The following is a 24,038-nucleotide window of genomic DNA, read 5'->3' as shown; positions in this document are numbered from 1 at the left end:
CTTAGGGGGTCTACTTTCCAAAATGGTGTCACTTGTAGGGGGTTTCAGTGTTTAGGCACATCATGGGCTCTCCAAACGCAACATGGCGTCCCATCTCAATTCCAGTCAATTTTGCATTGAAAAGTCAAATGGCGCTCCTTCCCTTCCAAGCTCTGCCATGCGCCCAAACAATGGTTTACACCCACATATGGAGTATCAGCATACTCAGGACAAATTGCACAACATTTTTTGGGGTCCAATTTCTTCTCTTACCCTTGGGAAAATAAAAAATTGGGGGCGAAAAGATCATTTTTGTGAAAAAATATGATTTTTTATTTTTACGGCTCTGCATTATAAACTTCTGTGAAGCACTTGGTGGGTCAAAGTGCTCACCACATATCTAGATAAGTTCCTTAGGGGGTCTACTTTCCAAAATGGTGTCACTTGTAGGGGGTTTCAGTGTTTAGGCACATCAGGGGCTCTCCAAACGCAACATGGCGTCCCATCTCAATTCCAGTCAATTTTGCATTGAAAAGTCAAATGGCACTCCTTCCCTTCCAAGCTCTGCCATGCGCCCAAACAATGGTTTACACCCACATATGGGGTATCAGCGTACTCAGGACAAATTGTACAACAACTTTTGGGGTCCATTTTCTCCTGTTACCCTTGGTAAAATAAAACAAATTGGAGCTGAAATAAATTTTGTGTGAAAAAAAGTTAAATGTTCATTTTTATTTAAACATTCCAAAAATTCCTGTGAAACACCTGAAGGGTTAATAAACTTCTTGAATGTGGTTTTGAGCACCTTGAGGGGTGCAGTTTTTAGAATGGTGTCACACTTGGGTATTTTCTATCATATAGACCCCTCAAAATGACTTCAAATGAGATGTGGTCCCTAAAACAAAATGGTGTTGTAAAAATGAGAAATTTCTGGTCAAATTTTAACCCTTATAACTCCCTAGCAAAAAAAATTTTGGTTCCAAAATTGTGCTGATGTAAAGTAGACATGTGGGAAATGTTACTTATTAAGTATTTTGCGTGACATATGTCTGTGATTTAAGGGCATAAAAATTCAAAGTTGGAAAATTGCAAAATTTTCAAAATTTTCGCCAAATTTCCGTTTTTTTCACAAATAAACGCAAGTTATATAGAATAAATTTTACCACTAACATGAAGTACAATATGTCACGAGAAAACAATGTCAGAATCGCCAAGATCCGTCAAAGCGTTCCAGAGTTATAGCCTCATAAAGGGACAGTGGTCAGAATTGTAAAAATTGGCCCGGTCATTAACGTGCAAACCACCCTCGGGGCTTAAGGGGTTAAAAAGAGAAAAAGAAAAAAACACCTCCTCCATCCATTAATAGCCGGGCTATCTCTCATCCTATGTCGTCGTCGCCTAGGACTACAGTAGATGACATAGTAGAGGGGGAAATACTAAACCCACTGGTAGTCACCGGGGTCATTTTATTACCTTATCTGGGCATGTGGTGTGTGTGCCATAGTCAGACACATCCTGTGTAATTTGTGAAGAAGGAACTCTGAAACTCAAAGCCTACATGGACAATGCAAGAACTGCCAAAAATGAGAAGAGGAACTCTGATACACCCTGTATTAGACATATAGGAGGGCCTCATACACACATTCTGTTAAAATTGTTAGGTAGTGAGACTACTAGACTCATAAAGCCTATGCACGAAGTGCAAGGGCTGCCAAAAAATAGGAGGGACGACAATAAACCCTGGAAAACACGTAGATGAGGGCCTCGGAAATATTTTTTTCCATTTTTTCAAATTTTTAAGGAGTGGGACTTTTAGACTTGTAAAGTCTATGCACTAAGTGTAAGGGTTGTCAAATATTTGAAGGAGGGACTGCAATACACCCTGGAAGACAAGTAGAAGAGGGCCTCAGAATTTTTTTTTTGCCGTTTTTAAGGAGTGGGACTCCAAGACTGGTTGGAATTTTTAGACTGGTAATGCCTATGTACTAAGTGCAATGGCTGAAAAACATTTACCCCTGTATATATAAGAAAATTGTAGAGGTAGGCCTCGTACACATCCTGTAAAGATTATGAGGGCCGCCTGATGAGCGTCTAAAAATTATGAGTGAAGGTCGCCCGATGACCCTTTAAAAATTTGGGATGAGGGCTGTATGCCTTGCGTATTTTAAGTTAGGTATATACTATATGCCTGCAAACTTTCCGGTATTAATAGGGAAAAGAAAATATGTAGCCCTGAAAAGAACTGTTGTTTTTAGATTGCATCAGCAATATACCTATACAGCAGAATGCAAAAGTTTGTGAACCCCTGGTCAAAATTACTGTTATTGTTAGCAGTTAAGCAAGTTGAAGGTGAAATGATCTCTAAAAGGCCAAAAGTTAGGAATGATGCATTTCCTTTGTATTTTAGGTGAAAAAATATATATTTTCATCTTTTACATTTTCAACATTAGAAAAAGGAAATGGGCAGATGCAAAAGTTTGGGCACCCTGCATGGATACTACGTACCAGCAGCACTCACTTTGTGCAAGCATCACAGCTTGCTAACACTTTTTGTAGCCAGGCAAGAGTCTTTCAATTCTTGTTTGAGGAATTTTCATCCATTTTTCCTTGGAAAATTCTTCCAGTTCTGTGAGATTCCTGGGTCGTCTTGCATGCACTGCTATTTTGAAGTCTAGCCACAGATTTTCAATGATGTTCAGATCAGGGGACTGTGAGGGCCATTGTAAAACCTTCAGCTTGCGCCTTTTGAGCGCTTTCATAGTTTCAAGAAAGACACTAGTAAGAGCACTCTCGAACTGGAGTGCCAAGGGCCCACCATTAACATTGCCTTTGGGGGGCCCTCTTTTCACCTGCATACAAATATTACACTACCCTTGTCACAATATGACTATGGGATAGTACGTCCAAGGTCAGAACCCCCGCTTTGATGTGGGCTCCGGTGGTGAGCCCGCATCAAAGCCGGGACATGTCAGCTGTTTTGTACAGCTGATGTGCCCGCAATAGCGGCGGGTGGAATCGCGATCTACCCGCCACTATTAACTAGTTAAATGCTGCTGTCAAACGCTGATAGTGGCATTTAACTAGTGCTTCCGGCCATCGGGCCAGAAATGAGGGCACCGCTGACCCCAGTCACGTGATCGGGGGGTCAGCGATGCATCGGCAAGAAAACCAGAGGTCTACACCACCCTGTGGTCGCCGCTCATAGCAAAGCAGCAATTCTACTACATATAGGCGATCTAAGCTTCACTCCTATGTAGCAGAGCCGATCAGGCTATGCCAGCTTCTAGCATCCCATGGAGGCTATTGAAACATGGCAAAAGTAAAAAGAAAAGTTTGAAAAAATACGAAAAAATAAAAAAAAATATAAAAGTTTAAATCACCCATCTTTCGCCCCATTCAAAATTAAACAATAAAAAAAATAAAAAAACACACATATTTGGTATCGCCTCGTTCAGAATCGCCAGATCTATAGAAAAAGGATTAACCTGATTGCTAAACGGCGTAGCGATAAAAAAATTCAAAATGCCAGAATTACGTTTTTTTGGTCACCGCGACATTGCATTAAAATGCAATAACGGGCGATCAAATGAATGTATCTGCACCAAAATGGTATAATTAAAAACGTCAGCTCGGCACGCAAAAAATAAGCCCTCACCCAACCCCAGATCATGAAAACTGGAGACGCTACAGGTATCGGAAAATGGCGCAATTTTGTTTTTTTTTTAGCAAAGTTTGGAATTTTCTTTTACCACTTAGATAAAAAATAACCTAGACATGTTTGGTGTCTTTGAACGCGTAATAACCTGGAGAATCATAATGGCAGGTCAGTTTTAGCATTTAGAGAACCTAGCAAAAAAGCCAAGAAAAAAAGTAAGTGTGGGATTGCACATTTTTTGCAATTTCACCGCACTTGGAATTTTTTTCCCGTTTTCTAGTACATGACATGGTAAAACCAATGATGTCGTTCAAAAGTACATCACATGGCCATATTGACGGAAAATTTAAAAAGTTATGGCTCGGGAAGAAGGGGAGCTATTCCACAGTGAGGTTCTAAAACATCACTGTATAGAAGCCCCGCTATATGTGGGGGTCTGGGTGTCATATATAGTACAGACCAAAAGTTTGGACACACCTTCTCATTTAAAGATTTTTCTGTATTTTCATGACTATGAAAACTGTACATTCACACTGAAGGCATCAAAACTATGAATTAACACATGTGGAATTATATACTTAACAAAAAAGTGTGAAACAACTGAAACTATGTTAGGCCGGCGTCACACTAGCTATGACCCTCGGCTCCTGTTCCGCTGCGAGAGGGAGTCGAGTGTCATGCGTCTGTGCTCTGAGCCTCTCGCACAGAGCGGATCGGAGCACAGATGCGGAGAAACTAATTTCTCCATCTCCTCCATTGCCGGGGTCAGCGTTTAACACACATCACTCTGATGATATCCGAGTGATGTGCATTGTCTCACTCGCACCCATAGGCTTATATGTGTGCGAGTGAGCCGAGAGTCGGCTGAGTGTCCGTGACAATCGCAGCATGCTGTGATTGTCTCGGACCGAGGAAAACGGCCGACAAAAAATCGGCTGCTGAGAGCTGCCCCATAGTTTTACATTGGTCCGAGTGCAATGCGATTTTTTATCGCATTGCACTCATCCGTTTTAGTCGCCAGTGTGACCCAGGCCTTATATTCTAGGTTCTTCAAAGTAGCCACCTTTTGCTTTGATGACTACTTTGCACACTCTTGGCATTCTCTTGATGAGCTTCAAGAGGTAGTCACCAGGAATGGTTTTCAGTTCACAGGTGTGCCCTGTCAGGTTTAGTAAGTGGGATTTCTTGCCTTATAAATGGGGTTGGTACCATCAGTTGTATTGTGCAGAAGTCTGGTGGATACACAGCTGATAGTCCTACTGAATAGACTGTTAGAATTTGTATTATGGCAAGAAAAAAGCAGCTAAGTAAAGAAAAACGAGTGGCCATCATTACTTTAAGAAATGAAGGTCAGTCAGTCCGAAAAATTGGGAAAACTTTGAAAGTGTCCCCAAGTGCAGTTGCAAAAACCATCAAGCGCTACAAAGAAACTGGCTCACATGAGGACCGCCCCAGGAAAGGAAGACCAAGAGTCACCTCTGCTTCTGAGGATAAGTTTATCCGAGTCACCAGCCTCAGAAATCGCAGGTTAACAGCAGCTCAGATTAGAGACCAGGTCAATAACACACAGTTCTAGCAGCAGACACATCTCTAGAACAAATGTTAAGAGGAGACTTTGTGCAGCATGCCTTCATGGTAAAATAGCTGCTAGGAAACTACTCCTAAGGACAGGCAACAAGCAGAAGAGACTTGTTTGGTCTAAACAACACAAGGAATGGACATTAGACCAGTGGAAATCTGTGCTTTGGTCTGATGAGTCCAAATTTGAGATCTTTGGTTCCAACCACCGCGTCTTTGTGCGACGCAGAAAAGGTGAACGGATGGACTCTACATGCCTGGTTCCCATTGTGAAGCATGGAGGAGGTGTGATGGTGTGGGGGTGCTTTGCTGGTGACACTGTTGGGGATTTATTCAAAATTGAAGGCATACTGAACCAGCATGGCTACCACAGCATCTTGCAGCGGCATGCTATTCCATCCGGTTTGCATTTAGTTGGACCATCATTTATTTTTCAACAGGACACTGACCCCAAACACACCTCCAGGCTGTGTAAGGGCTATTTGACCAAGAAGGAGAGTGATGGGGTGCTACGCTAGATGACCTGGCCTCCACAGTCACCAGACCTGAACCCAATCAAGATGGTTTGGGGTGAGCTGGACCGCAGAGTGAAGGCAAAAGGGCCAACAAGTTCTAAGCATCTCTGGGAACTCCTTCAAGACGTTGGAAGGCCATTTCCGGTGACTACATCTTGAAGCTCATCAAGAGAATGCCAAGAGTGTGCAAAGCAGTCATCAATCAAAGCAAAAGGTGGCTACTTTGAAGAACCTAGAATATAAGACATAATTTCAGTTATTTCACACTTTTTTGTTAAGTATATAATTCCACACGTGTTAATTCATAGTTTTGATGCCTTCAATGGGAATGTACAGTTTTCAGTCATGAAAATACAGAAAAATCTTTAGGTGTGTCCAAACTTTTGGTCTGTACAATATATATATATAGTGACCTTATGGAGAGAACAATGTGTAAAATAAATTAAAATAAACCAATAAATATGCCACTAAAAGTCCAATATATTAAAACAATTGTTAATAAGCTCAATGTATCACGAAAAAAAACGCAAAAATGCTGTGATTATCCGAACAATGTTCTAGCCTTTCTAAACCGCACGTATGGAAAAAACCAAACTGTGCCTTGTCAGGGATCGGGAGTAAATAAACACATACCAACGGCATGCCGTCCCCGCAGCCTCCGTCCTCTGCTCTAAATGCTCACACAGAGACAAGTAATAAAAAATAAACTCTTGTGCTCCAAAAGCGGTTACAGCCCCGACACTGCCCCGGGCCGCAGCTCCATCTACCCTCAGTGCCAAAACGATCTCCGCTCTTTGCAGACGGTCCCCGAGCCCCAGCTGCCCCCGGACCTCATGACGTCACGCGTTCACATTGGAAGACACTTTCTATTCAATGAAACCTTCCCGCTGGTGGCTATCATTGACCTATCACCGCGCAGCTTACTTTCCGCCCACGTAGCGAGGGCATGCGATGTCCAATCACAGGGCTTGTTACATGCGGATTCCAGGAAGTGCTTGTGGCAGGAGCAGCACTGCTGGCAGGAAGGAGTCCGCGCTCGGCGACAGTTCCCGTTTCCTCCGGTGCTGTGTGCGGCTTCATGAGCTGCCTGGTATGTTCCCGGCCGATGCTGCAGGGAATATTTGGGAGATAATTAATAGTTTAGTTTGCTAAGGTCATTACTAGGCGATAACGCGGGTGTAGTCGGGTCACACGCCTGTAGTTAGCGGATGGCGCAGTTTTGTAAATAAAGCTTTACAGTGTTTTTCCACAAATCCCTTAAAGGGTTGTCCACCTTTTGAGGCCTTTTTTCCTTAAAAGGGATTGTCTAACTTTCTAACATCAATTAAAATGCCCCCCCCCCACTTCCTGTGTGCTTGTTTTTTCCCCTGATTACGTTTTGCAGGAGACCCCCAGCATGCGAAGCTAGACTTCCATCAGGGGCTGGGCTGTTGTCGCCACCCTGAATAGAAGCGTCATCAGTGACCTCTGCTTCGGATGCTGGGCTAGTCTCTGCCCCCCAATACTTGCCGCGTTCTCTCCTTACAGTGCTCACTGTCTGTGCTCTCTCTTGCAGGCTCATCACTTTGGTGTAGGGAGCGCACTGTCACTACATTCAAAGGGATGTAGCGCAGAGAGCTCCTACTGAACAGATGTAGGAATTGAGAATTGACACAGCCCATGAAAAAGAGGTCACTGATGACTCCTCCTTTCAGGGTGCAGACAGCAGCTGTGCCGGTGACTGCAGCCCCAGCTTCCCGATGATGTCTTATTTAGTATAAAATTCACTTTTGGCTTGGGACAACAACCCCTTTAACTGCATATGTGTGAGGATAAAATTCATTTTTGCTATTGGCTTTCACTAAACATTTGCCACAGTTTGCCTCCAGGCCACGTTGTGCCGTCTGTTGACTGCAGAATGAGTTACCGGAGAATACTTTACCTGTAGAGATGATGTCGGGTACGACCATGTGAATTCTGCGGGATGCCAGTGATTGGCTGCAGAGGTCACATGGCTGTACATTATGTCATTGCTGCAGGTCGAGCGGCCGAGGGTTTGAAAGCGATATTTATTTTTTTATTTAATCACATGTGCAGTTTACGTTGCCGTGTTCGCGTGCTGTAGCTGTGGGGCGCAGATATACACACCTTGGAATCTACGCTCTGGAATCCGTGGTAGAAATCTAAGGTGCAGTCTCGCTTGTCTGTTGCCAATTTGCAGTTTGACCTGCCACAGGTCAGCTCTAAATGGTGATGGTGGAGTTCAGGGCTCGATTGTTGCCACCATGCTTTATAATTGTGTAATTAGTTTTGTAAGCTACTTCTCAGTTCAGTTGCTCCTGAATATAACTCTAAGGCTAGTTTCACACTAGCGTTTTTTCAATACGTCGCAATGCGTCGTTTTGGCAAAAAAACGCATCCTGCAAAAGTGCTTGCAGGATGCGTTTTTTTCCCATTGACTAACATTAGCGACGCATTTAAACACGTCGCAACCGTCGTGAGACGGTTGCGCCGTGTTGTGGCGGTCCGCCGGGAGCAAAAAACGTTACATGTAACTTTTTTTGCTGCCGACGGTCCGCTTTTTCCGACCGCGCATGCGCGGCCGGAACTCCGCCCCCACTTCCCCGCACCTCACAATGGGGCAGCGGATGCGCTGGAAAAATGCATCCGCTGCCCCTGTTGTGCGGCGCAGAGAACGCTAGCGTCGGTAACCTCGGCCCGACGCACTGCGACGGGCCGAGCCCGACGCTAGTGTGAAAGTAGCCTAAGGCACATGTGTGGCATCTAGAATAGGTCAACTGGGGACCTATTACTTTTCAGACAGCTCTGATAAAGACCCCGTATTTCATTAAATAGGAGCAAAACTACACTTTGGAGTAGGTAACCATTTTGGTGGAGTCGGTGTAGAATGAACAGACTCCTAACATATATAATAAATTGGGTACAGTAGTACAATGCAAGATATGCTGTAAATGTTTTCATAAGCATTTGGGAAAGTTATGAAATGTCTTGTTCCTGATCTAAGGATCTTGGTTTTTAGTTGAGATTAATCTGTGCTGCACTTTATGTACATGCTCAGTAGTGAGGCAGTGCTGCACTTTATGTACATGCTCAGTAGTGAGGCATTGCTGCGCTTTATGTACATGCTCAGTAGTGAGCCATTGCCGCTCTTTATGTACATGCTCAGTAGTGAGGCACGGCTGCGCTTTATGTACATGCTCAGTAGTGAGGCACGGCTGCGCTTTATGTACATGCTCAGTAGTGAGGCACGGCTGCGCTTTATGTACATGCTCAGTAGTGAGGCAGGGCTGCGCTTTATGTACATGCTCAGTAGTGAGGCAGGGCTGCGCTTTATGTACATGCTCAGTAGTGAGGCACAGCTGCTCTTTATGTACATGCTCAGTAGTGAGGCACGGCTGTGCTTTATGTACATGCTCAGTAGTGAGGCAGGGCTGCTTTTTATGTACATGCTCAGTAGTGAGGCACGGCTGCGCTTTATGTACATGCTCAGTAGTGAGGCACGGCTGCGCTTTATGTACATGCTCAGTAGTGAGGCACGGCTGCGCTTTATGTACATGCTCAGTAGTGAGGCACGGCTGCGCTTTATGTACATGCTCAGTAGTGAGGCACGGCTGCGCTTTATGTACATGCTCAGTAGTGAGGCACGGCTGCGCTTTATATACATGCTCAGTAGTGAGGCACGGCTGCGCTTTATGTACATGCTCAGTAGTGAGGCACGGCCGCGCTTTATGTACATGCTCAGTAGTGAGGCACGGCTGCGCTTTATGTGCATGCTCAGTAGTGAGGCAGTGCTGTGGGATCGGAGGTTTGCCTTACTGACTCTACAGCCCGGGCTACTACACAGTGTAGCAGAAAGCAGCTGATCAGTGTCGGTACTGGAACTGTACAGATATTGATGACCTAAGGCTAGGGTCACCTGACTGGACCGATTTTCTCAGAAACCAATTATTCTGATCAGACTTTGATCACATTGTGATCCGATTTTCTCGGATGTGGAGAATGTAAAAAAAAAAAAATCTTCTCCCTTTACTGTCAGTGAAAATCGGACTGCACACGGATGTCATCCCAGTGTGGTCTGAAGTTTTCATCTCGTAGATTTGAATGTCTGAGTGCCATCCGATTATCGGAGGGATGTCGTGCATGGTGTGATTTTTTTTTTTTTTCTTCTTCTTCTTTGGACCAACACGTGCACTGCCCCATAGAATAACATGGTGACTAGTGCCATCCATCAAATCCTCAGATAGCATTCATCCAATTATTACAGTTGTGTGTACAAGCCCTAAGGCTAGGTCATTAATGGAGCTTAACGTTTTCGGAAAAACCCTTGTCCTCCTCCTGCTGAGCTTCTTTTTTTTTTTTGTAATCTGTGATTTATTCAGCATGAAGGCTCATTCAGATGTCTGGTTTTTACCGTGCGAGTGCCGTCCCTGTTTTTCACAGATATCGCTCGTGCTTGTGTTAGTCTATGTGGTCATTCATACGTCTGTGGTTTTGATCGCGGAGACGTGTCAGATCAGAACGCAAGTCAATGGGTTAATGAAAATATTGGGCTGCACTCGGATGTCTTCCTCGTGTAGTCCGATTTGACTGTCAGAATGGAGAAGGTGAAAAAACTTTTGGCGTATATATATATATATTTTTTTAATTTCTCCGCTCAAACTCGGATCAGAATATTTGGTCCTTTCTTCAAGGTGGGAAAAATCCCAGGTCTGAATGAGCCATGAATCTGCTTTCAGGATCACTTTTAATATTCTTGGGTTCCCTTTACTCTTTCAGTCCCATAGAAAACAAATAGAGCATTTCAGAGCCCCGTTCTGAGATTGGTGTGAGACCCAGCATTTGGGAATATCCCTATATCTGCATTGTTCCTTCACACAATGTGGATGCAATCTCACCAAATCTCCTTCACTCCACTGTACTGTGGTTTTCCACTCGCTCCTGTGTCTGAGCCATGAGAAGACCAGTCCTGGGGGATGGTATTTTGTTGCTGTAAATTATGCGTTTGCCATGTCATCGTAGGTTAGTGGGAAGATGGGTTCTTGGCTTCAAAGCAGCCAGTGACTGAGGGCTGGAGTGGGTGCGTTGATTCTTTAACGGGTGTTAATAAAACTGTAAGTTGATGCATACGCTTCTGATTAAAAGAGGATCTGTTAGAAAACACAACAAATCGGGGCAGGACCAGGTAACCCGAAAAAGGCACGAGCCTCCGGCGGCCTACCTGCTTTGGGCGGCTGGGAGACAACGTTAGAGACCAGTGATTGTATGTCTGGAGGTGAGCGCGGCTTCCAGACTGATTTATGTCGCTGCTTGTATATTATAACACGAAAAAACAACAACAGATGAAATGATTAAAACAAATATCTGTCGTCTCCAAGTAATGAGAACGCTATAAAAATGTTTTCTTCTCTGACAAAAATGTCCCGTTCTGGCATTCTGTGCCGATAGGAGGATAATTGGAGGATTAGTTGTGCTCGCAGAATAAGCAATGCGAGGTTGTGTTTGGCAGCCGCATCTAATCTTCATTGGCTCTATTCTTCAAAAGCAAACAAAATGTATTATTACTCCTCAGAGGTCCAGCGCTTGGGTTCAGAGGGCAATGGCCGGAGTGGAGATCACGGTAATAGAAAACCTTCCTAATTTCTGGCTACTATTCTCTGCATTCATGGCTGTACGGATGATCATACCCTTGGCTTGAGAGAGACAAGAATGGGAGTAGTAGTGGGAGAGACGATATCTGGGTACAGTGAAAAGTTTCAGATATGTTCAAGAACTGATTGTCACTCAGCATTTAACCCCTTAGTGACGGAGCCAAATTTTTGAAGTCTGACCAGTGTCACTTTATGTGGTAATAACTCCGCAACGCTTCAACAAATCCCAGTGATTTTGAGACTGTTTTTTCGTGACAAATTATACTTTATGATAATGGTAAATTTAGGTCGATACGTTTTGTGTTTATTTATAAAAAATATCAAAAATTTGAGAAAAACGTTAAAAAATTAGCAATTTCCTAATTTGAATGATTATCCCTTTAATCCAGATGGTCATACCACAGCAAACCATTAACCCCTTCACCCCCGGAGCTTTTTCCGTTTTTTCATTTTCGTTTTTCGCTCCCCTCCTTCCCAGAGCCATAACTTTTTTATTTTTCCGTCAATATGGCCATGTGAGGGCTTATTTTTTGCGGCACGAGATGTACTTTTGAACGATACCATTGGTTTTTCCATGCCGTGTAACAGAAAACGGGAAAAAAATTCCAAGTGTGATGAAATTGCAAAAAAAGTGCAATCTCACACTTGTTTTTTGATTGCCTATTTTGCTAGGTTCACCAAATGCTAAAACTGACCTGCCATTATGATTCTCCAGCTCATTACGAGTTCATAGACACCTAACATGTCTAAATTATTTTTTATCTAAGTGGTGAAAAAAAATTCCAAAGTTTGCTAAAAAAAAAAAAAAAAAAAATGTGCGATTTTCCGATACCCGTAGCGTCTCCAATTTTCATGATCTGGGGTCAGGTGAGGGCTTATTTTTTGCGTGCCGAGCTGGCGTTTTTAATGATAGCATTTTGGTGTAGATACGTTCTTTTGATTGCCCGTTATTACATTTTAATGCAATGTCGCGGCGACCAAAAAACGTAATTTTGGCATTTTGATTTTTTTTCTCGCTACGCCATTTAGCGGTCAGGTTAATCCTTTGTTTTTATTGATAGATCGGGCGATTCTGAACGCGGCGATACCAAATATGTGTAGGTTTGATTTTTTTTTTATTATTTTATTTTGATTGGGGCGAAAGGGGGGTGATTTGAACTTTTATATTTTTTTTATTTTTTTAATATTTTTAAACACTTTTTTTTCTTAATTTTGGCATGCTTCAATAGCCTCCATAGGAGGCTAGAAGCATGCACAACTCGATCGGCTCTGCTACATCGAGGTGAAATACAGATCACCTCTATGTAGCAGAAATGGTCGTGTACTTTGAGCGCCGACCACAGGGTGGCGCTCAAAGCATTCGGCCATCAACAACCATAGAGGTCTCAAGGAGACCTCTGGTTGTTTTGGCGATGTACTGCTGACCCCCGATCATGTGACGGGGGTCAGCAGTGCGAGCACCTCCGGCCGCGCGGCCGGGAGCGCTAGTTAAATGCCGCTGTCAGCGCTTGACGGCGGCATTTAACTAGTTAATGGGCGCGGGCGGATCGCGATTCCGCTCGCGCTCATTGCACGCACATGTCAGCTGTACAAAACAGCTGACATGTCGCGGCTTTAAGGTGGGCTCAGCGCCGGAGCCCACCTTAAAGCAGGGGATCTGCCAGCTGACGTACTATTCCGTCAGCTGGCAGAAAGGGGTTAACAAATAACATTTCCCACATGTCGGCTTTACATCAGCACCATTTGTAAAATGTTATTTTATTTTGTTAGCATTTTAGGAGGTTTAAAAATGTAGCAGTAATTTTTCATTTTTTCAAGGAAATTTACATTTATTTTTTTTTAGGGACTTATCCATGTTTGAAGTGACTTTAGGGGTCCCGTATATTGGGAAACCCCCAAATGTGATATCATTTTAAAAACAGCACCCCTAGACATATTGAAAACTGCTGTCAGGTAGTTTATTAACCCTTCAGGTGCTTTACAGGAATTAATGCAAAGTGGTATGACAGAAATGAAAATGTGTATTTTTACCACCTAAATGCCTCTAACTTCTGAACAGATTACTACAGCTGTCAGACTGTAAGGCCGCTATTTGGTCGTGAATTTCCATCGCAAACATCAGGACCACAAAATAATGGTCTGAGGGCACCAGTTGGGATAAAGAGGAAGCCCCCACACTCTGATAACCATTTATAATGATGTAGTCACTACTGACAGCAGCATCTAAGGGGTTAAACAGATTTGGATGGTGCAAACACTGATCGTGGCTGATACAGCAAGTTGTCAGCTATAGTGGACAGCCGACAGCTGCGGGATTGTCACCTGTATGGGGAGGCTATTCTCTTATATCTCAGGTCAGTTAAAAGACGTATTGGCTGTCATTAAGGGGTTAAAGGGTTTCTTCTAGTTTTTTTCAAGTTAACAGATTAAAAAAACCTATTATGACGTTTCGTGAAACAGACGTGCCAGGAAGGTAACAGTTTCCCCTTATGGCAGGTGGGCTTCCCCACCATATACTTTTATCAACTAGAGGTGTTTTAAAGGGATTGTGCCACACTTTTCTCTTCCAGCAGATCTCATTTTGGGCTCGATACCTGTTGGGTAAAGTGCGACTGTGCATTACTAGCCAATTTTGAACGCTGTCTCGCCCTCTCAGCCTCTTTGTGTGGCCTGGCTGCTAAAAGTCACAGCGGCTTTCACTGGAAATGAATTGCAAACTTCCTACTTATTGTTATCGCAGAACCGTACGGTCATTACCAATCAGCAGGCCATTCACATCATGCAGCAGAAACCCACTGCGCCATCACCTACTATGAATATCAGATCCTATGCTATCTGCTGTATATAGAGGCTATAATTCATTGCACAGGAAGGGGAGGACATGAGCTGTGATGTTACCTACTATAAATATCAGATCCTATGCTATCTGCTGTATATAGAGGTGTTATCAGTCATTTTACTGCAGCTGGAGGAGGTGAGCTGTGATATCACCTACTGTGAATATCAGATCATCTGTTAACTGCTGTATATAGAGGTGTTATCAGTCATTGTACTGGAGGGGGAGGAGGTGAGCTGTGATATCACCTACTATAAATATCAGATCCTATGCTATCTGCTGTATATAGAGGTGTTATCAGTCATTGTATCAGAGGGGGAGGAGGTGAGCTGTGATATCACCTACTATAAATATCAGATCCTATGCTATCTGCTGTATATAGAGGTATTATCATTGTGTACCAGAGGGGTAGGAGGTGAGCTGTGATATCACCTACTGTGAATATCAGACCATATGTATCAGCTGTATATAGAGAGGTTATAATTCATTGTACAGGAAGGGGAGGAAGTGAGCTGTAATATAACCTACTATAAATATCATCCTATGCTATCTGCTGTATATAGAGGTGTTATCAGTCATTGTACTGGAGCTGGAGGAGATGAGCTGTGATATCACCTACTGTGAATATCAGATCATCTGTTATCTGCTGTATATAGAGGTGTTATCAGTCATTGTACCGGAGGGGGAGGAGGTGAGCTGTGATATCACCTACTGTGAATATCAGATCATCTGTTATCTGCTGTATATAGAGGTGTTATCAGTCATTGTACCGGAGGGGGAGGAGGTGAGCTGTGATATCACCTACTGTGAATATCAGATCATCTGTTATCTGCTGTATATAGAGGTGTTATCAGTCATTGTACCGGAGGGGGAGGAGGTGAGCTGTGATATCACCTACTATAAATATCAGATCCTATGCTATCTGCTGTATATAGAGGTGTTATCAGTCATTGTACCAGAGGGGGAGGAGGTGAGCTGTGATATCACCTACTATAAATATCAGATCCTATGCTATCTGCTGTATATAGAGGTATTATCATTGTGTACCAGAGGGGTAGGAGGTGAGCTGTGATATCACCTACTGTGAATATCAGACCATATGTATCAGCTGTATATAGAGAGGTTATAATTCATTGTACAGGAAGGGGAGGAAGTGAGCTGTAATATAACCTACTATAAATATCATCCTATGCTATCTGCTGTATATAGAGGTGTTATCAGTCATTGTACTGGAGCTGGAGGAGATGAGCTGTGATATCACCTACTGTGAATATCAGATCATCTGTTATCTGCTGTATATAGAGGTGTTATCAGTCATTGTACCGGAGGGGGAGGAGGTGAGCTGTGATATCACCTACTGTGAATATCAGACCATCTGTTATCTGCTGTATATAGAGGTGTTTCCCTTCATTGCACATACATTTCCTATAGGTATACACAATGCTTAGTTTGTGGTCATTTCTACGGTAGGCGTCACTGATTTAGACATTACTTTGGTATGTGGCTCTGCTGTAAGTCATTTCCAGTAGTGAAGGAGGGCGGATTTCTTATTAATCTGTTGTTTTGCTGCAGTCACCCCGCACGGTGTGGGATCGCATTGTCGGACGAGCACAGAATGGTATTTATGTTGGAGGAAGCCTCTGTTTATTCATATAAATCTGATGTGTGCAGATATTCCTCACTTGAACATTTATTCAGAATACTGAACTTTAAAGAATCGCTCCCACCAAACTCATCATTGCATAAACCCGTAGTATAAGTGCGGTAATATACTCGCCAGTCTCCGCCGCCTCCGATTTCCATCTCTGGGTCACTTGATGACTATTGCTACATGTCGGCTCTATCTGCAGCCGGAAGTGGCTCACACAGTGTAAGTTTATGACCCGTCAGAAGGCCGCTTTGTAGGCTTGCATTGTAATAGCGATTTTCGGCTCTCACCTTAAACACTGGTGTGAGCCGGCGGGTCAGAATAGAAGTCACATGACCCAAAAGAGGACGGGAGCGACACTGGAGAAGGGGGAAAATGGCGATCGGCAAGTACAGTATATTACATTAGTACGTTTGCACAGGTTCAGGCAATAAAAAGTTTGGTAGGAGTGATTCTTTAGGGCCCACTCACTTATCCAGTATTTTACATCAGTGTTTGTAAATCAGGAGTGGCGCCTTACAGAGTATAACTATCATCTATCATTGAAAGATTGATGCCTGTTCTGTACAAACTCCTGGTTTTAGTATTGAAATATTGATGTGTGATTAAAGCCTTAAAGGGGTGGTCCGAAGACCAAGTCATTTTCATTCTAAATCCCTACCTATTTAGTTCTATAATCTAAAGTATTTTCTAATACAGAAAACCTATAAAGATATAGGAGTACTGGCCAAGGATAATTTAATTTTTTTTCTTCATTAAATAATTAACAAGACAAAATTAAAGACAAAACCTGTATGGCAGCCAAGGAACACTACTGTCGCGTTTCGCATACAGCTTTCTCCCAGGGATTTTGATATTGATTATTGTATGTAGGATTTTTGTCCCACAATATACTTATATCAACCCCTATTTTGGGATATGAATTATTGACTATATTGTTTGTATTAATCATTAGTGATGAGCGAGTATACTCGTTGCTCGTGTTGTCTCCGAGTATTTGTAAGTGCTTTCATTTTTGTTGAGGCAGCCTCATGATTTGCGACTGTTAGACAGCTTGAATACATGTGGGGGTTCCCTAGCAACTAGGCAACCCCCACATGTATTCAGGCTGGCTAGCAGCCGTAAATCATGCAGCTGCGTCAACAAAAACTAAAATCTCAGAGCAGTTACAAATACTCGGAGACCCCCCGAGCGTGCTGGGGAAAACCCGAGCAACAAGTACACTCGTTCATCACTATTAATCATGTGTTAGAATATGTTTTTATGCAACATTAAAGGGAATCTGTCACCCCAAAAATCGTATATGAACTAAGGCCACCGGCATCAGGGGCTTATCTACAGCATTCTGGAATGCGGACCACCCCTGGGTGAGTATAATATAACCTTTATTTCTTATCTACAGCATTACAGAATGCTGTAGATAAGCCCCTGATGCCGGTGGCCTTAGCTCATATACGATTTTTGGGGTGACAGGTTCCCTTTAGGGTATGTGCACACGTCCGGATTACTTGCAGAAATTTCCTGGAGAAAACCGGAAATTTTCTGCAAGAAATCCGCATTTTTTTTTGCGTTTTTTTAGCATTCTGCAAGCGTAATTAGCTTGCAGAATGCTAAAGTTTTCCAAGCGATCTGTAGCATCGCTTGGAAAACTGACTGACAGGTTGGTCACACTTGTCAAACATAGCGTTTGACAAGTGTGACCATCTTTTTACTATAGATGCAGCCTATGCAGCATCTATAGTAAAAGATAGAATGTTTAAAAATAATAAAACAAATAAAAAAAATGGTTATACTCACCTGCAGGCGTCCGTTCCTATAAAGGCCGGTGTGGTTCAGGACCTTCCATGACGTCGCGGTCACGTGAGCGGTCACATGACCAGTCTCGACCAATCACAAGACCGTGACGTCATCGCAGGTCCTTCACCGCACATCAGCTACAGGAACCGAAGCGACAGCATGCAGTGGAGGCGGGAAGACATCGAGGGTGAGTATATCGCTATTTTTTATTTTAATTCTTATTTTTTGACCACTTATATGGTGCCCAGTGCGTGGAGGAGAGTCTCCTCTCCTCCACCCTGGGTACCAACCGCACATAATCTGCTTACTTCCCGCATGGTGTGCACAGCCCCGTGCGGGAAGTAAGCTGATCAATGCACTCCTAGGTGTGCGGAATCCCCTGCAATTCCGCATTTTAATGAACATGTTGCTTTTTTTTCCGCGATGCGATTTTTTTCGCGGAAAAAAAGGCTACATTTGCACAAAAAATGCGGAATACACTGAAAATAATGGGAGGCATATGTTAGCGTTTTTTTCGCGTTTTTATAGCGAAAAAAACGCGGTAAAAATACTGAACGTGTGCACATGGCCTTAAGCTTTGTAATTGGAGGTCCTTTGTGTGGCTTACGCCTATATCTGATATCCTGCTTTTTATATATAAAAAACGTATGACATTTTTATATAAAAATTACTGTATATGTTTTTTATTTTGTCTTGTTAACTGATAATTGTTTAATAAAGGAAAACAAAAATTAAATTATTCTTGGCTAGTACTCCTATCTTTATAGGTTTTCTTGATTGATATGTGACAGCCCTTAATTTTGGACTATTAAGTATTTATTTTCTAATATACTTGCATTAAAAATTCCCCACTGAGAATCTCAGTGCATGCTGGGATACTCCATCGAAGCGTCATCAGGGTGTAGTCACTGTCACATCCTCTGTCGCGTCCCTAAAATGAAGCATCATCAGAGACTTTCCTTTCAGAGGCTGGGCTTGTCCCTGCGTGATGTGCAGTATGTGATGTGCACGATGACAGCGAACGCTCTGTCGGCTCAGATCAGAAGTAACCAACTGGCAACGGAGCATGGTTAGAATACCCAGCATGCAGAGACCAGTGATGTCGTGGGGCAGCTCTGGTCTCTACATATTGGGTATTCTGACCATGCTCTGTTGCTGGGTCATAACTGCTGATGTGAGCTGATAACAGAGCGTGCGCTGCCATTTTGTACAGCATGCAGGGACTAGCTACATTTCGGGGGGGGGGGGGGTTACCATGGCAGTGACTGCAGCCTCTGCCTTATGGTGCTTGCTTTGAGCATCCCTGCATGCATCAGAAAGGAAGTACTGAAAAAACAGAGAAGCAGTTAGACAGTATAGTGAAGGAAGGGTAGGGATTTTTTTGTGAAAGCATATTAGAATATAGTTTAGATTATGGCACTAAAAATATAGGGATTAAAGGGAATCTGTCACCTAATTTTTCGGCTATAAGCTGCGGCCACTGCCATTAGGGGCTTATCTACAGCATTCTGTAATGCTGTAGATAAGCCCCCGATGAAACCTGAAAGATAAGAAAAAGAAGTTAGCTTATACTCATCTGGGGGAGCGGTCCGGTCCAATGGGGGTCGTGGTCTGGCCCCGGCGCCTCCCATCTTCATGCGATGACGTCCTCTTCTTTGCTTCCCGTCGCGGCTCCTGTGCAGGCGTACTGACTTGCCCTGTTGAGGGCAGAGCAAAGTACTGCAGTGCGCAGGTGCTGGGCCACTCGGACCTTTCCTGGCACCTGCGCACTGCAGTACTTTGCTCTACCCTCAACAGGGCAGAGAATTACTCCTGCGCAGGAGCCGCGACAGAAGCAAGGAAGATGACGTCATCGCATGAAGATGGGAGGCGCCGGACCGCGACGGCCATCAGACCGCACCAGACTGCCCCCCCAAGTGAGTATAATATAACTTGTTTTTCTTATCTTTCAGGTTACATCGGGGGGCTAATTTACAGCATTACAGAATGCTGTAGATAAGCCCCTAATGGGGGTGGCCGCAGCTTCTTATAGCCGAAAAATGAGGTGACAGATTCCCTTTATGGATAAAAATTATATTGCCTGCTGACCACCCCTTTAATATCAGTTTCTTCTGCTAATCACAACCATATTGCGTGCAAATATTGGTTGCTGACTAGCAGCTACTGCCTTAGGCCTCATTCACACTTCAGTATTTTACATCAGTGTTTGCCAAAACCAGAAATGGAACTTACAGAGAAAAACTATAATTGAAAGATTGACGTCAGTTCTGTGTACAAAAATACTGATGGGTGAATGAGGCACAATGCAGTGGCACTGAGGGTTATATCACAGTGTGGACCAAGTCTTCCTATTCAATAGTCTGGGCCCATTAAAGGGAACGTGTCATCAGAGACTGACCTATCACCCCCCAAAATGCACATTTAGCCAGCTGTATAGTGACACTGAGGACTTGTTCTCCTCCCTGCGGCCAACACTTCCTAAACTGAACTGCAAAATGAGGGGAAGTAATGCTGCAATGAACCCTGGGCCGAAGAAGGGGTTCACAGAAGCCGTTTGAATTCAAAGTAATTTTCTCGAGCTCTTTACCACTAAAATGTACAGTGTTAGTGTGCTTTTCATAGGGACTAAGCCCGCTGTACAGCTTGTTTAATTTGCATTTTGGGGTGACAGATTCCCTTTTAAGATTTTTTTTTTTTTATGTTAAATGTATTTTAAAAGAATATTGGTGTTTTTTATTTCTCACATTACTATCTACCGTATATTAAACATATCAGAAAGCTTCCAATTTTCCTACTGGCCAACAGGCCTTATACTAGACTAACACTTTTTGTTCTGTGCAGGAGATTTTTCAGCAGTCTCATTATCTTTACAGACAGGATTGCAATGACAGATAACACCTTTTATATACAGGGTGGGTCATTTATATAGATACACCTAAATAAAATGGGAATGGTTTGTGGTATCAACTTCCTGTTTGTGGCACATTAGTATATGGGTGGGAGGGGGAAAACTTTTAAAGATGGGTGGTGACCATGGCGGCCATTTTGAAGTCGGCCATTTTGGATCCAACTTTATTTTTTCCAATGGGAAGAGGGTCATGTGACACACGAAACTTACTGAGAATTTCACAAGAAAAACAATGGTGTGCTCGGTTTTAAAGTAACTTTATCCTTTCATGAGTTATTTACAAGTTTATGACCACTTATAAAATGTGTTCAAAGTGCTGCCCGTTGTGTTGGATTGTTAATGCAACCCTTTTCTCCCACACTTGACACATTGATAGCAACACCGCAGAAGAAATGGTAGCACAGGCGTCCAGTATCCGTTGTTTCAAATGCTGCACATCTCGTATATTCACAGCATAGACAATTGCCTTCAGATGACACCAAAGTCCTGCAATGCCTGACCATGAGGAAATAGACATAGCGAATCAGAAATACTACATTTGTAATTGGAGGTATTTGCCAATATACATATTGGGATAGGATCTTGGCAATGGGAATACCCCTTTAACGGGAACGTGTCACCTGGTTTGTTGAGCATGGTAAACTGACCACGCCATGAAATGGTGGCTGCAGAGAGGAATAAACTTTTATTTTTTATTTTGTTCTCCATTGCCGAGATATTGTCTTGTAAACGTTTAGATTCTGATTTCCTCTTTAGCCAACGGGGCATTAGAAGAGCTGTCTCTGGGGGCATGTACTTTATTCCCTGTTACCATCTACTGTGACTACGAATGGGCAGGGGCAGTAGAGCAGAGCTGACAGTGCTGTGGGATGAGAGCTGCAGATGCGTTTGTGAAGACTTACAAACTCCTAAAACATAAAACACTGCTTCTCGCCTTCCTTACTCTCCCCCGCCATGTCGTCTTCTGAAGCTGACAACTGACTTCAGCGTCCAAGCGACGGGGGTTTATGACATCACTGCCATACTCCTAGTCGTGTGTATGCCAATGTCAGCTGCTGGCCTCTGATTGGCCAGCAGTGTGTATTGCGGCGCACGGACACTGCAAGTTCGTGTGCTGCAATACACTTCAGCTGGATGTGTGTCCGAGGATGCACATCTAGCAGAAGTATGGGCTGGCATCGCCGGGCTACTCACCGACCAGACCCGGTCCACTGATGCGGAATGGTGAAGGCACGCGTGCCCACAGGGAGGCCACTGCCCCCTCTATCACACGTACCATAGATTCGCCACCACTAGCCTAGATGATTGATTACTTTCTGTGACTTTTTTTTCTTGTCCCCTAGTGACACTTCTTTGAAGACATGATTGACATAAAGGCCTGGGCTGAGTACATCGTAGAATGGGCAGCCAAAGACCCATATGGCTTTCTAACGACTGTGATCCTGGCCCTCACCCCGCTGTTCCTAGCGAGTGCAGTACTCTCATGGAAACTGGCAAAAATGATTGAGGCCAAAGAACGAGAACAGAAAAAGAAGCAGAAACGTCAGGAAAACATTGCAAAAGCCAAGAGGACAAAGAAGGACTGAGACTCAGCAGCGGCCAGATCATGGCGTCAGGAACGGTTCAGCAGCCAGACTTTCTATTCACTGTCCTACAACAACACTACAAGATCTAACACTTCTGAACCCTGGGAGCACCGTGCTAATCAGCAGCTCCATGCTCTGTATACCCATGCTTTCACCTGACTTTTTAAAATGTGAGACTTTCATCTGTAATTGTCCTGACATTTTATGTCTAGACATGTAAGGTTTCTATATTTTGCATATATAAAAGTAAAATGGAGCTTATTATGTATTTTTTTTTTTTATGTCGGGCGGTTTTGACACCCAATTTTTCTAAGGTTTGGTACAATTGGCCATATTGGGAATGGAGGGGTGATATCATGTCTTCGATGTACATATGCCCTTCACATATGATATAATGGGGGAATTCTTCCCTAGGAGCAATGCTAGAAAGGGAGCATACAAAGGGGCAACACACTAATTGCTTACGGTAAAGTGTCCATGCACATAACTAGGTGCAAAATGTTTTAGGTGGTTTTGGACCATCTTTGTAGCAAATCATGTGCAACTTCATTGGTGAATTCAATTTGGACCAATTTGTTGGTGACATTTTTCTGGTTATTGAGTTCATCTGAATGAGGCTTGGAGAACTCCATGTCCTTGGCACCATTCAGATGTAAGGACCACATTTTCTATAGCAGAAATTTCTGCATCCCTAATACTACTTTACTCTGCTTTGAGGGAGTAGAAAATGATGCACAATATGGCCTGTTTCCCATAAAATACACAAACAATGTCTGATAGATGTATGTAGAGAATGTGGTCGCGTCTCACGACGGTATGACTAGATTAGTGGCAACTAGTGATGAGCGAACGTGCTCGGATAAGGTGTTATCTGACCATGCTCGGGTGCTAACCGAGTGTCTTCGGCGTGCTCGAATAATGTTGGGAGTCCTCACGCCTGCATGTGTCGTGGTTGTTCGACACCCGCACCAGATTGCCTAACAAAGAGGCAGTCCATGCTTGTGTTGTGACTGTCGAACAGCCATGTGGACTCAAACATATTTTTCGAGTATGCCGAAGACACTCTGCACACGAGCATGCACAGATAACACCTTATCCAAGCACATTCGCTCATCACTAGTGGCAGCAGATGCGTGACTCTTTCCTTTCACATCTATGGGAGTTCTCAAAATAGCCGAGCAAGCGCATAAATGTTCCGTCGCATCAAGTTTTAATAAACTGACCCAAACCAACGCTGGTTCTGCATTGTGTCGTACATTTAATACCTTTCTTTCAGATTGACTGGACCCTGTGGAAGAAATCATGTATATAACTAAAAGGTGTACCTGGGGTTTAGAAAAGATAGTCACGATGTTGTTTTTTTTAGAAATCATCCTGCTCCTGTTCACAGGGCTGGTCTGGTGACGTGGATCAGGCCCATTCACAGGCTGAGACACAGGAGCAGACATATGGCTGCCGGTATTCATCTTTCCTATCCACACATGTTATAAAACATAAAGAAGCTTTTTACCTTTCACTGCCAGGACAATTATTCTCTTTGAAAAACACAATCTGCTACTTGTGGGCATCTTAAAACAAAATGTTAAGATTGTATTCAAAATCTGTGATAAATGTAAACTTTGTAGGTAAAAGTCTGACTGAAGTCCCCCATACAAACTAGATAGCTGAGCAGACCCTGACACCTCTATATGCAAAGGTACGCTTGGCCAAACATTTGTCTTCTCTGATAGTGCCGCTGCCAGGCTCTTTTGGCAGTGGCTTTTCTCACAAACAAAAGGATTAATATGTATTTATCCCATAGCATTAGGATTAGTATGTAAATCCATCATGCTGGATCCTTTCCTGACATACAGGTGCTTCTCACTAAATTAGAATATCATCAAAAAGT

The 24,038-nt window shown here is 43.3% G+C and overlaps 2 protein-coding genes across 2 annotated transcripts in view; one reads left to right on the top strand and one right to left on the bottom strand.

Annotated features, from left to right (window-relative positions):
• The first annotated feature begins 6,668 nt into the window (after positions 1-6,668).
• Positions 6,669-22,416, top strand: SMIM15 (small integral membrane protein 15). The gene is made up of 2 exons (XM_077285929.1): positions 6,669-6,817; positions 21,908-22,416. The coding sequence occupies exon 2, from the start codon at positions 21,926-21,928 to the stop codon at positions 22,148-22,150; it is 225 nt and encodes a 74-aa protein (XP_077142044.1). The 5' UTR covers positions 6,669-6,817; positions 21,908-21,925; the 3' UTR covers positions 22,151-22,416.
• NDUFAF2 (NADH:ubiquinone oxidoreductase complex assembly factor 2) overlaps positions 20,777-24,038 on the bottom strand; it is a 221,427-nt gene continuing 218,165 nt past the window's right edge. The window contains exon 5 of the mRNA XM_077285919.1: positions 20,777-21,059. Coding sequence (XP_077142034.1) covers position 21,059 — 1 coding nt within the window. The 3' untranslated portion in view covers positions 20,777-21,058. The remainder of the gene's footprint in view (positions 21,060-24,038) is intronic.

This window comes from Ranitomeya variabilis, chromosome 1 (assembly GCF_051348905.1).
Source record: "Ranitomeya variabilis isolate aRanVar5 chromosome 1, aRanVar5.hap1, whole genome shotgun sequence".
Lineage (NCBI taxonomy): Eukaryota > Metazoa > Chordata > Amphibia > Anura > Dendrobatidae > Ranitomeya > Ranitomeya variabilis.
Note: the sequence above shows the minus strand (reverse complement) of the source record. Positions and strands in the feature narration are given on the sequence as shown.

What these genes read in the sequence shown, in the direction of transcription:
- SMIM15 (XM_077285929.1), top strand. Translation starts at nt 21,926, where the DNA reads ATGATTGACATAAAGGCCTGGGCTGAGTACATCGTAGAATGGGCAGCC.